At 47.5% G+C, this 13,994-nt stretch overlaps 1 protein-coding gene across 4 annotated transcripts in view; it reads left to right on the top strand.

Annotated features, from left to right (window-relative positions):
- Plb1 (phospholipase B1) overlaps window positions 1-9,974 on the top strand; it is a 126,761-nt gene extending 116,787 nt beyond the window's left edge. Inside the window, exons 54-57 of one of the 4 annotated variants that reach the window (XM_033763419.1) lie at window positions 277-381; window positions 810-905; window positions 7,408-7,482; window positions 8,887-9,974. In XM_033763419.1, coding sequence (XP_033619310.1) covers window positions 277-381; window positions 810-905; window positions 7,408-7,482; window positions 8,887-9,090 — 480 coding nt within the window. In that variant the 3' untranslated portion in view covers window positions 9,091-9,974. The remainder of the gene's footprint in view (window positions 1-276; window positions 382-809; window positions 906-7,407; window positions 7,483-8,886) is intronic. The other 3 variants (XM_010604704.3, XM_033763420.1, XM_033763421.1) reach the window with 3 other exon arrangements.
- The last annotated feature ends 4,020 nt before the right edge of the window (window positions 9,975-13,994 follow it).

A 13,994-nucleotide genomic window follows, 5' to 3' on the forward strand; every position in this document is an offset into this window, starting at 1 on the left:
CCCATCTGAGCTGGGGCTACCAGGCCTCAGTATGCTGGGCCTTGCACTTGGAGGGGTGGATGCACACTGGGTTCCTCTAACCAGGACCTCTGGGTTCAACTCTGACCCTGACAGCTAGCAGAGGCTTTGGGATGCAGGTGCTAAGTGAAGGATGCAGGAGGGATGCGAGTGTGGGTCCTTAAAGGCACCTTTGTCTAGGGTGGGTTGACAGTAGTCACAAGCCAAGGCATCAGGAATAGAGCCTATCCAATCCTAAGCAGCCTATCCCACCCCCAGAGTGGCATCTCCAGGTTCTCCTACCAGCAGAAGTACATGCAGCGTGAGGACTTCGCAGTTGTGGTGCAGCCTTTCTTCCAGAACACTCTCATCCCACTGAATGAGGTGAGCTGCAGGCCTGGCTGGGAGGCTTGTGTGTGCAGCCTTTGCTTGGGTGATGGGTGCATTTTCTTCACCCAAATGGGCTTTTATTGCCATGTTTGGGCTCCCAAGCATTGCTTTTTCTGCCTTTTTTGTTATGATTAGAATGAAGGCAGACTCGGAAAGAGAGAGAATCAGTAGTGGCCAAGCCACTCGTATTCACTGGGTTAGGACAGAAAGGAAAAGCTTCTTGACGATATCATCATTTTTCAACTTTCAGGGCAGAAAAGGGGTAGACTGTGGGGTAGCTGCAATTCATGTCTTAAGTTACAAAATTTGGTTTCCCACCAGTTGGCAGCAGTGTTGAAAGGACAAAAAGAGAAATGCCTGGGGCACCTTCTGGGGGGAAACCAGCGCTGTCAGGACTGTAACCTCCTTGTCTCTGACCACAGCTTGGGACCACTGACATCACCTTCTTCTCTGAAGACTGTCTCCACTTCTCAGAACGCGGTCACGCGGAAATGGCCATTGCGCTCTGGAACAACATGGTGAGTGGCTCAGCACTCGGCAGACTCGTGTCAAGGGCACACAGGTTAATGACTCCCACGGTGACAAACCTACTAACGTGGCTCCTTTTTCCCCCAAGGCTCAGAATGGTGTCGTATTTTGTCCTGATGTATTGTTTTCAAAATGCGCACGTGTACGTGCAACTGTCAGTAATGCCCAGGCTCTTCAAGAGGATAACTTTGCAATCAGATAGACTAAAAATTCTAGTTTCCTCCCCCTCACTGTGTAACCTTGGGCAAGTGATCGCTCTGGCTGTCTCTATTAACATCTATGAACAGCGAAAATGATACAGAAAATTAGCTGAGATCAAGTGTACACAGCAGCCAGCACAGTAATTAGCTTTCAACACGTATCAGCCCTATCGGCCTCCCAGCACTCCGATCTCAGCACACTCCCGGCTATTATTTCTTTAGACAGAAAAAAGAAAAGATCCACAGAGCTCAGTCACAGACCCATTCCAGTCCTTTCCAATGGGGAAAGGGGGCCGCATGAAGAAAGCACGCAACCCAGGGTCCACAAGGACACCTGGTCTTGTCTGCTCCTCTGCCCTCTGTGGCTGGCTACTGGCTGCTGAATGGTCGGCTGTGTCTGCAGTACTTGGCTGGTCCCCCAATACCTGTATCCTCTTGCTCAGATTAAATGAGACACCTTCCCAATCCGGTAGCTTCCTTTGATCTAGGCTCAGCATGTAACCCAGTCCCTGCCCTGACCTGTGTGTTCCCCTGTTGGTCCCATGGTGACTAAACAGTCTGCACTTCTGCTTGTTCTATTGCAATTTCAAGCCTGTGGTGTTTCTGCCAACCACCGCTGTGCAGATATTCCCACGCCTGTCAGCTCATCCAGTGTGTCCAGTGTCTTCCTCCGCTGACTCACAAATGCTGACTTTCTCCTTAGCTACACCTCCTCCTCCCTAGTCACCTCTTCTCGGAGCAGCATGTGAGCAGGTTTTATCTTTGGCCTATATAAATGCAAACTCAGCTTTCCTCGACTTGTGCTGTCCTGGGGTTTTCCTTCTGCTGACATCATCTATCTGCCCACTTGTAAAAATTTCCATCATGCTCTTTCACCCAGGACTCTGAATTGCCACCAAAATATCCCCACAGTATTTTTTAAAGTTTACACAATATAATTTCTAAGGCCAGTTAGATTTCTTTTATAGTTTGTTTTAAAGTCAAGTTGTCCTTCAGTAGCTAAATCATATGTCTTCTTTCCTTTTAAAATCACTTCAAAGCTGGCCATGGTGACACATTCCTGATTGCAAGTTCAAGTCCCACCTGGGCAATTTAACAAGGCCCTGTCTCAAAACTTAGGAATGTAAAAGGGTTGAAGATATAGCTCAGTGCAAAGGCCCTGGGTTCAATACCCAATATAGTCAACCAATCAAATCTTCCCAATGAGTAGGGACCCATTTCACCCCAAGACCTCAGAGGAATCAATAGATTCTAAGAAGAGCCAGGAAAGCTAATCTGTTGGGCTTTCCTTCCAGATTTTCTAGCCTTCCTACCTGGGTGGTATTCTAAGCCTGCTTAAAGTTGAGACCCTCTAAGAGTCTCCTGGAATGCAATGGCCCCACTGATGACTCAGACATGACAGATAGACACACACACACCATCTGCATTAACAGTGTAGTTCCAACCATCTCAACAGTTCTTCCCATTCATCCAGCAGAGAGGCTTTTATTTCCTACAGATAGGAAGGAGAGCTTTAGATATGAAAAGAAAAGGTGGACACCACCATGGAGCCCTTTGGGGACAAGACTGCCCAGACACTGTCTCAGCCTTACCCCACACTTAAACAAAAACAAAGAAAAACAAAACTAAACTCATCCAACAGTTTCTTTATCCTGTGCTATATAATTTGGGGAAATAATTACAGAGTTCAGTGTTTTCATCCCAAACTGTCTGAGACACAAAGCTACGCGGCATTGTGCCAACTTTCTCAAACTCCTCCTTACTGGAATTTCACCCCTACAGTGACATCAGATAAATAACAGATGGATTCCAGCCCCAACAGCCTGAGAGGTTGTCTAGCTGGAGCATTTTGTGATTAAAAGACAGATGTGAAGTAGTTTGCCCAGCATCACACAGCTGGTTAGTGGTACAGCAGACGCGAGGGGCCAGGTTGTCCGTGTCTTTGCCTAGTGTCCTGGCCACAGCATCAGCCTCCCCTCCGCTCCCAACCTGATAAACGCATACACAGCCAGTGAATTCATGTCTCACGATTGAGTCCTATGACATAGTGTCTGCAGGCTTTGGCGGATGTTCCCAGGGTACCCTACACTGGGGCAACAAATGCACTTTAAACTATTTCTTCTCTTACCCCTCCTCTTAATAGCTCGTACCTCCTTCTCCAGAGACCTTTGCAAAGGCAAAGCCAGAAGTACCAGCAATACCAGGAGATGTTTTTAAGAGAAAGGCTTTTTCCTCCTTTTTCCGAGGCCTATCCCTCCACTGATGCCTTCTCTCTGCTCTAGAAATCCTACCCCCAGCTAATCGTTACTTCTAATTGTCCTCTTCTCTCCAGACTTACAGCCCTTAGGACAGCGACTCTGTGCTCTGGCTGCATATTAAAATCATCTGGGGACTTTTAAAAGCAGTGGGTCCCAAACCACTTGAAAGCTCTTTGGCATAGCTAATAATACTGAGTATATGTATTTCCTGAGACCCAATGATTTCACTCCTGATAGATCTCTGACAGAAAGGTATACCTGTTTCCATCAGAAGATACATACAAGAAGTTTCATAGCAGCATTGCTATGTAGCCCCAAACTAGAAACTCCCAAAATGCCCACCCACAGTAGAATGAATAAAACGTTGGAACAGCTTAGGCAAGGAGAATACGCAAACTTCAGTAACAGGCAAATAAATACAAAATTCAAAGGCAAGCAGCTCACCATATGGTGTTAGGAATCAGTATATTGGTCCCTTTTACTGGGAATGGACGGGATTAGATGAAGTTGGGGCCTGGCTTCCGAGTACCGATAATATTCTGCTTATTGGTGAAAGGTTAATGTGTTTACTTTATCAAAATGATCAGCTGCTCACTTGTGATTTCTCTCTCCTTGTTTCTATGTATTAACTTCCATAACGAATACTTTAAGAGCCAGGCGTGGTGGCACAGGCCTGTAATCCCAGCACTTGGGAGACTGAGGCAGCAGGATCACTGTGAGATCGAGACCAGCCTGGGCTACCCAGTGAGTTCCAGATCAGTCTCAACTACATAGAGAGACCCAGTCTCAAAAAACAAAACAAAACCAAAAAAATAAGAATACTTTTAAAAAAGCAATGCCTGACTGTTCTTATCATGGGAGATTCTGATTTAATTGGTCTGGGGTGGATCCTGGGTTTAGCATTTAAAAATTTTTTCCCAGGTGATTTTAACATGCAGGACTTATGAACCACTCTTAGATCTAGTCTTTAGAAAAGAAGACCTGACCAGGCCACCCCCACCCCGCCCTTCAGAGTTCCAAGGCTCCCACCTCCAGAGGAGACGGGCCGGGCCCTTAGCGCAGCATGCAAGGCCTCTTGGGCCACCATACACACCAGTGTCTGCTTCCTCTTTGCAGTCTGGTAACTCCCGCAGGTTCCTGAACCATCCGTGTAGTCTCGTGCCTCTGTGTGCTTGCACTTGTTCTTTATCTCATCTTGGATTGTCCTTCTCACCTCCTTGCCTACCCTCAATACTAGCAATACGAGCTCAGGCACCAGTTCCTGCCAGGACTGCCTGAATCTCCAGGATAGGCTGGTAGTCGCCAGATCCACTGCACTCTGCCTGCAGCGTCAGTACCTACAGTGTCCAGTTGAGGAAAGGTTGGAAAGAACAGCTCTGCTTCCTGCAGCCACTCTAGATCTTTTCTGCTTGCACTTTCCACCTCAAGTCTTCAAGTCTAGTTGGCTTTCCTTCCTCCATCCATTCACTCCACAGCTATTTATGCACTATTGCTACAGGGTTGGGGCTGTTCCAGGAACCAGGGAGTCCACAGTAAAGGACAGCACCATCCCGACTCCAGGAGGGAAAGTGGGGAAAAGTCACCAAGTCAACAGGGTCTGACCATGTTCAGGGCTTTACAAAATAGAGGTCAAGCAGGGAGATAGGCTATAGATCAAGGACTCAGAAGACAGGACAAGTGAACTAAGAACCAAATGGCAAGAGTTTGCTAGGCAGGCAGGAGTCCGGGGCCACCGTGTTCCAGGGAGAGGAAATTAGATCCATGTGGGCCCGAACTCAGGAATGGGTTTGAAGTGCCTGGGGAACCTCCAGGCTAGCAAGACCAGAGGGCAGTGAAGAGGTCAGAGGGGCAGGCAAGGGCCAGATCCCTGGCTGGCTCCAGACACGGGAGCGCTGTGCTCTGCTTTGCCCTCTGGCTGAAGTGTGAGGGTGCAAGGGGAGGACAGGAGGCGGCTTCTGGTCAGAGTTAGGATGTGGTTGGGAGGAGAGGAAAAAGAGGAACAAAGGAGGGTTTCTTGCTTTGGGCGGACTGAGAAGTTGAGCGGATGGTTGACTGGTAGAAATTCATCACCTGTAGGGAAAATCAAGTTCTATTTTAGACATGGGATGCGGGAACTACCTTTCAGACAGCCACACGGAGCTATCAGGGGAGTTGTTACATACAGGAGCCTGGAACTCACAGATGAGGGCAGGCTGGAGATTAAAAAATAAAAATGGGGTTAGCAGCATTGATGTGTTACAAAAAAACTGTAGGATTAAAAATGCCCAATAAATCTTTAGGTGTCAAGGAAATGCGAAACAAAACTATACTGAGGTTCCACCTGACCGAGTCAGAATGGCTATTATCAAGCCCCAGGGAATTCATTCATTCTAGAACAGAAGAGAGTATGTAGGGTCCCAGAGTGGCAGTGTTTTGAGGGGGGACTCACCTTGGACAGGCACTGCTGAAGAGATCTGGCCACACAGAGGTCATCAGTGACCTTGACTGCCATCAAGTGATGGAGACTACAGACCAATTGAAATGGGCAGGAGAGAGGAAGGTTGGCCTGGGCAGGCAGCGACTACAGGAAACTCTCAGGAAGTCTCAGGGAGCAACAGCCAACACAGCAAAGCTAGTAAGTGAAGGAATGGGAGGTGGTGGGATACATGGGAGCCAGTGGGAAGGAGCAAGAGAAATGGAGAAATGAAGGCACTCATCAGCTCGCCCAATCACAAGCTTCCTCTGTGCCAGTTCACTCCTGGAGTTTCCCCGAGAATCTTTGGCCTGACCTTTCGCCTCCATTCTGCCCCGGTGGTTCTGCTACACTAGAACACAATCACATTTCCTCAGCTTAAGAAAGTGGAAATGACGCTGTCTTACGTAAGCCACCCCCAGCTCACACACACTTTTCTGACCTCTCCTCATCGGATGCTCACAACCACCATACCTGGAGCTTCCGGGAAGCATTTTAACACCTGTTGCCCACCTTGGGGATGTTAAGTAGCCCGTGTGGCACTGCATGGTCACTGTGGGCAGAGTCAGGACCCAGCCATCTGCCCGCTGAGCTCAGCTGAGTCACCCTGGCATCTCTCCCAAGACCAGAACTGCCCTTCCTCCTTCAATTGTGTTACTTAGGACTGGGTGCAAACGGTTTTAGGACAAAGTGAGGTCATGGGCTGGGTGTGGTCACCAGTTTGGACAGAGTCCACTCGCCTTCAGCACTGGCAGTCCCTGAGGATCAGGATCGGGCAGGAAACAGACTGTAGGACGGGTGGAGGCGAGACACTCTGGACGGAGACTGCGGCCAGGTGAAAGTGCCAGGTCTGTCTTTCCCTGTACGGGCCACAGGTCGGGGGCAGGCTACTGGCTGAAGACGCTGCTAAAGAGGAGCTTTCAGCTTGTTCCAAAGGTTCCCAAGATGGAAAACATTTAGCACAACCCCCAGCAAACCACAATTAGCCCCGGAGATATTTCAAGTGCATCTTTTCATCTGTGTGATAAACACGCAAAGCAGCTCGAGTGAGAATATTCCAGTTTCTTAAGGTTGACGAGCCAATTGTAGTAAGAGTGTCATGGTAACCAATACATTTTCAAAGTTTTCCTGAAATTGACCAGCCTCACGCACTTGGAAAAGTTAGTAAATATGATTATCACCATTATTAAAGTTGAAAATCCTGTGTCTGCCATCATAGCCTCCCACAAAGGGAACCAAGCAATGGGCATTGCCTACCCCTCTTCCAGAAAGTGCCGTGGACTCTGGACTGGTCGCTGTGTCCTGGGCCTTGGTGTCCTCCTGAGTAAATCCAGGGGCATCAACTCGGGGTTCTTTTCTGCTTGGACAAAGTCAGGCTCATCACTCTGTGAATCAGAAGCCAGTTCCAGTTCTGTCCCAAGGTTGCTGGATTCCAACATGGATGTCATCACATCGCTGGTTCCAACCTAACCCTTCAAAAGAGGGAATGTGGTGTGAGCTACTTCTTCAACAGAGGCGGCTCTCCCAGCTTTGGAGGGAATCAAGATGTCTTTTTTTTCTCTCTCTCTCTCTCTCTCTCCAGCTAGAACCAGTGGGACAGAAGACGACCTTCAACAACTTCACCCACAGCCGAGCCAAACTCAAGTGCCCGTCCCCTGTGAGTAAATGTCCTGCTGGGTGCGGGGAAGCGAGGGTCCACTCACCTGGAGGCACAAAGGAGCCTCTGGAGGCCACTGATGTCACTCACCACCATTCTATTCAGCCCTCCCCTTCTTGTTGCCACTAAAATGGCCCAGCTCCTGGAGTGTGAGCAGCCCTTGAGTAGAGGAGAGAAGGTCCAACAGCCTCAGCGAAGTGAAGGAGCCATACAGGCAGGCAGCTCATGAGCGTGCGCCTGGTGCCTGGAGCCATTCCTTACTGCTGTGAGGGTCTGAGCGTCCTGGTCTTAGACGTGTACGGGGAGCTCTTCGGGCACTATAAAAGGAGCTGGGCCTGGTGTCGGTTCCCAAAGTCCATTCCTCCCTCTCCATACCCACATCCCTCGCCTAGACCCAACACCACCCCAGTCAGTCTCTCCTGCTCTCTTCTGCCCCTTCTCCATCTTCCCACGTTTGCTTCCTAGAAAGTAACCCCAGCTTTTCAAGTCAGGCTGTTGAAATTCCTGCCTGGGCCCCACTGCGAGAACCCAGAGTCCAGAGAGGAGGCCCACGCCCCTCTGTTATACACTCTACACTCCTGGCAGATGGACCTACTTCCTAGATGAGCCCCGTGATTTTTACTTCTGTCATCTGCTCCTGGTAGCTCACCTTCCCTCTCTGCCTGTGAAGATGTTCACCTCCTTCTGAGCCCAGCTGGTGCTATTTCAAGGTTGCGATTCCACCCTGTCTCTCTAGCATTCCTGACCTAGATGCACCCCTGTGGTGATCTCCCTTCTCCACTTCTGCACTTTCTCCTTTGTGTTTGGTTGTTTCTGTACATGTCTCATTTCCTATTGGGCAATGATAGCAGATCTTCCATCTTAACCCTCAGACACTCAGCTCGGCTCCTGGCCTGTGACCCCCCAGAGCAGGTGCTTAATTAGTGTTCACTGAGAGAGAAAGTGCAGGGGAAAGGAAGAGAAGGACCTGGGAAGGCAGACCGGATGCCTCCCTCCTGCCCCTTCTCACTGCAGCATATGTTCTCCTGCAGCGACTACCCCTGGGCCCTCGGCACTCCCCGGATGGGAGGCTGGAAACGTAGTGACCAGTGTCCAGTAGCTATCTGGAGTACATGGTGGGAGCTCTGCCAGCTGCCACCAGGACTCTTTCGACTGTCACCTGTCAGTCCCCAATCTTTCAAAGACTGATTTGCCAGGAAAGGAGATGCCAGGGAGAAACTGCAGGGAGGTCATGGCTGGTGTTGACCAGAAAGCCCCACCCTTGTGGGTTCCTGTGCGTGTGAATGGTGGAGCTTCACCCAGGCGAGGGATGTGAAAACATGCGAGGTTATTGTGCTCAGCAGGGCTGGGGGCCAAGCACACAGACAAGTGAATGACCTCTCACCCCCCCGTCCTCCTCTGCAGGAGAGCCCTTACCTCTACACCCTTCGGAACAGTCCGTCATTCCCAGACCAGGCTGCAGAAGCCTCCAGTGGATTTCCCTGGCCTGTGCCAGTGGCGGCAGTAGGTGGCCTCATCGTTGGTGTCCTCGTGGTGAGCGTGTGGACAGCCATCAGGAGATACCAGGAGAAAGCAGCCCCGGCGAGCCCGCCTGATTCCAGCTTCTAGGCCCTCGGGAGCAGATCCCCAGCCACACCCCTGCAGCAGCTCTGGCCACCGCCTTCAACACTTGGTGACAGAGGAAGCCAGAGCGACCATCATGACTTCTTTCAGGCCTCTGCTCCTAGAATTGGCAAATTTAATAAAGACAAAGCCATTACGTTTCAGCTTAGCCTGCTTGCAGCCCTCACCTTCCACCTGCTGAGCACACAGGTGTGGGAGCCCCAGCCTCTCTCTCAGTCCTCTCTTGGGCACAGCTGCCTGCGGATGCAGCTCAACCCCACGCTAAATGAACCTCCTCCTCCTCTTCACCAAAGCCCCAGTTTCAAAAGTCAGGAAAATACCGGTCACCAGGTTGTAGCTAAAGTTTTGGAGCCGGCTGACCGCTATCCAATTCTATCCAACACATCCCTGTTTGCCATCCCTGTTTTGTTTTATACCTAGGACAATGGGGAGTATTGTAGAGTCTCCATGGCTGTGTGTGTCACAGCCTGGCCAAGATCACAAACGGCAAAAAGAAGAGACTATGTGACAATGTGCAATTAAGTACTGAGGCATCCACATAGATGTTTCTGGCTGCTTTAGAGACCTAGGAAAAATGTCCCTGAAGAGGGTGATTTTGACCTGTTATTTTTTTTGGAGGGGGGGAATATGTCACATGTCCTTGACCTGATTTTCTCAGGGTGATAAATTAGGCAGTAATTCTTAGTTATACATTTGGTTTCTCAGAGAAGCCTAGAGAGTCTAAAAATACAGGTCGAGCCTGTGTTTTTCTTGAGCTCCTACTAGGACCAAGGCCCTGCCCTGGACACCTCATGCAGATTACCTCTCGCTCTGCACAGAAGCCCAGGCAGAAGGAATGAAAAGTGTTGGCAGTGGACGTGGCGGTGTCGCATCATTGTGGATTCACTCAGCGCCACTGAGTTGTTCACTTTTTAAAAAATCATATGCTGTGTACATTTCACCTCAATAAAAACAGAATCCAGGGAGATAAAATATTATCCATGTTTTAAGCATCCCTCTGACCCAAAGCCTGGGATGACAGCCTGAGTCAAGAACCTCAGAGTGTTTCCACTGCCTGCCTGGCAAACAAAAGGACCCGAGTTCAATCCCTGGTACCGAAAAAATAAACCCCACAACTCAGAAACATCAACTAATATGCAGCCTTGGGGCCAAGCCCAGTGTCTCAGAGTACCACTTTCACTTTGCTCACAGCACTTCTGAAAAAGCTCCTGGGTCTAAAAGTACTCTAACTCTTAAAGACTGCACAACTAGAAATGAGAGGTTTTCTTCTGCACAGAGTCGGGGTAGGTCCCAGGCTGTCAGGAGAAGAGAAAGGGCCTGGGGATGAGAGGAGCTGTAGCTTGTAGATGAGGACCTACCTGCTCTCCTCTCGTGAGAGTTCATCTTCTCTCCTGTTGGAAAGACAGGAGAGAGGACCCACCCTGGGTTTCAGAGTTCTTCTAGGCTTCCATTTCTATCTCTGCAAAATGGGAGCACGTGCCTTTCCCTACTCCTCCTCTGGACTGAAGGGTGTGATAACCACATCACACATCCTAGGGTTACACTTGAGGCTCAAGACCATGTTGCAGTCAAGAGAAATCATTAAATCCAGGAGTTTAAAACCACACTTTTCCCCACCTACCTGTCAGTTCCCACTCCTCTAGTCACTTCCATTTCTAAGACGCCTGAAATTCACATCCACCAGTCTTCCCTCATCTGGGCCGAGGGATGGAATTCACGCTATCCAGGTAATCCAGGCTGGAAAATGTAAAAAAGGATCCCAGGCTGGTTAACCAAGGAGCACTTGGAAAAACAGAGAAACCCTTTCCAGAGGGTCACAACCACAAACCAGACCCAAATTCCCACCAGATAAATTCTAAAAAAGCCAAAAATCAAAAATACATGAGCATCTGCTTGTAACTGGTGGTATTATATAAGCTGAACCTTCATCATGCAGAAATCCAAAATGCTCCAAAACCTGAAACCTTTCAAGCATCAACTTTCCAGCACAAGTAGAAAATTCCCACATCTGTGATGAAAATTCCATTCCTGTGATGAGTCATAATACAAAGTATACTGGAAATATCGTATAGAATTCCTTTCAGGCTATGTGGATATGAAATATAAAGGAATTTTGTGTTTAGACCTGGGTCAGTAAGTGTAGCTATCACTACATCTTTCCCAAAATCTGGGGGAGAGATCTTAAATTCAAAACACTTCTGGTTCCAACCGTTTCAGAAAAGAGATACTCAACTGTATGTCCTGGATATATGCCATGTTCCTGTCTTTCAGTCTTAGTTAGGACAACACCTGAAACCACACCATGAACGAAGCCACCAAACCCTGAGGAAACCACACACTGGTATGCCTCAGAGAGGCTTTTACATTCAAAAAAGAAAGTAATGTGGATCAAATGTTGTCAAAGGCTTTGGAACTTTAATTGAGCTCTGAAAAATGAAGAGATGATTTGGTTTTAGGCCCAAGAAAATGGGCCCATTGAGACCGGGAAAATTCCATCAAGGCAGAGAGATGGCAAAGCATGGAGGGTCTAATGAATATTGACAAGAAAGGAATAAAAAATAAAGATGGATGAGCCAGATGGGTTAGAAGGGTACTGTGGGAATGGGAAGAAGGTAATTGTACTTCTGTGGCTATGATAGCTATAAGATCGGCTACCTTTGATTTGAAACTATAACTGTTACTGAGAAAGATTAGTACAAGGACATACATACTAATAAAAGTTGACATACACAGTTATAACACTTGCACTAGGACAGGCGCCCTAGTGAATAATATGACACTTCATTCTCTTTTGTTTTCTTTTTATGGACAAGGAAATCACTCAGAGTTACACTTTCATTACACACTGGAAATGAATGCTAGTGTCCAGGGTAGGAGAATAGCCCCAAAATATAAAACCACCATCTCCCGCAGTGAGTTGGGCCTAACTGCAAATAAATGTGTATAAAATAAGAATCTAGAAAAGAGTCGTTATCTTTGTAAGGTAATAATGGCCCCACCGTTCCTCTTTTTTCCACATGGTCTAAAGAACTCAAACATCTCTGATTACTAATTTGATTTTTTAAAAATTAACCTTATAGACTTTGATTTTGCTAGTGTATACAGTATGTGGAGTTATAGCACCTAGTAAGCCTTTTAACTAGAAAAGTGAGTCAACAGTCCTTGTGAGAATCAGATGTAACAGGCAAGATTGGACCCACAATGTTCTCCACAATAGCATCGTAGACCTTGGATACGTTGCTTAAGGGTAGGAATATGTTCTGAGAAATGCATTGTGAGGTAATTTTGTCACATGGTCATGGAATTGACTTACACTGAGAGGTCAGAGTCAACTAGTCTTGGTCTGGAAGCAAGCAACAGATGTAGTAAACCCCAGACATACGAGGACACTGTTGGTGTAACACGGGAGACTGTGTTACAGTAACCCCACCCCACCCCGAGTCCCAGGGATCGAACTCAGGACCTTGCACTTGCCAGGCAGATGTGGCACCACTGAGCTACATCCCCGGCCGTACAGTAAAGTTTTTGAGCAGAAAGAATGCACTCCAATGATTACAAACAAGTACAGTACAGTAAATGCGTAAACCAGTAACATAATTATTACTATCAAGTATTATGTCCTGTACATAATCATGTGCTATACATTTTTACAGATAGGCAGATTTATGAAAGAACCACCAAATAGAATTACTTGACTAGAGCCCACGCGCTACCTTGTCGTTAAAGAAAAATAAACTTCAATAGATGTGTTCAAGCAATACGTGAGGCACTTCAGGAACCAACACTCAGTGTGTGTGGACTGAATACAGGACACTGCTTTATAGCAGTAAGTCTGCATTACTCAGTAATTCTCCAACCCAACAAATTGCTATTATCTTAATCTTACAGACACAAGAACAGAGACTGGATTTTCACTCTTATGTCAAAATTAAAAGAGAGAAAAACCAGTTTAAAAACAGGTTTTCAACAATTTGCTCCCTCCCTCATTTGCATGTCAGCATTTACTCCCATACATGGTTCAAGAACTTCATAAAATAATCGTACTGACTGAAAGACTTGGCAGCCTATTGTTTACCAAGCATTTGAAGACATTCTGACTGGATCCATACCACAAATTTACAAGATAAGCAAAAGATATTATTAGGAAAAAGTATCCCAAACTTGGAAATAAGTGGAAAAAATATCCTGTTAATATTAATAGCCACATCTAAGAAATGGGTGTCTAAAATGTACCTGTGTTTATTGTTGCTGTCTACTATCTAATTAGAGTCCAGACAGTATAAAGTCAAGTTGACTTCTGGACCTGGCTACTGAAAAGATCTTGGAAATAAGTGGAAAAAATATCCTGTTAATATTAATAGCCACATCTAAGAAATGGGTGTCTAAAATGTACCTGTGTTTATTGTTGCTGTCTACTATCTAATTAGAGTCCAGACAGTATAAAGTCAAGTTCTCTTCTGGACCTTTGGCTACTGAAAAGAACACCTCAGGGTTATGGTTTCCTGCCCTGGTGGGATGTTAACCAGCTTTGTATTAGCAAAAGCAGCACAGCTGGCCAGGGTCCAGCGGGAGGTGGCCACTTGAGTGTGTACCCCCATGGTTCCTGGCAGTGTTCAGAAGACTTGTCACTGTAAGCTCGTCCCAGTCTCCTGGCAGCTGGCTCTGCAACCTGCCACCCTTCCAACCTCCTGCCACCTGGATGGGCTCAGGACCACCCCATCTGGCTGACTCCATCAGCCAGAAACAAGCATGCTATGGCAGACCAGTTTCAGACAGTGCTGGGCAGCAGGTCCTGTGAGACAGGTAAGAAGATGAGAAGAAACAGAGGTGTCCCCCAAATGTATTCCCAGAATGATGTTTTGGTCATTTGGATTTCATTCCTCACAATC

Source organism: Fukomys damarensis, unplaced genomic scaffold (genome assembly GCF_012274545.1).
Source record: "Fukomys damarensis isolate Sample0158 unplaced genomic scaffold, DMR_v1.0_HiC HiC_scaffold_2, whole genome shotgun sequence".
In the NCBI taxonomy this organism is placed as follows: Eukaryota; Metazoa; Chordata; class Mammalia; order Rodentia; family Bathyergidae; genus Fukomys; species Fukomys damarensis.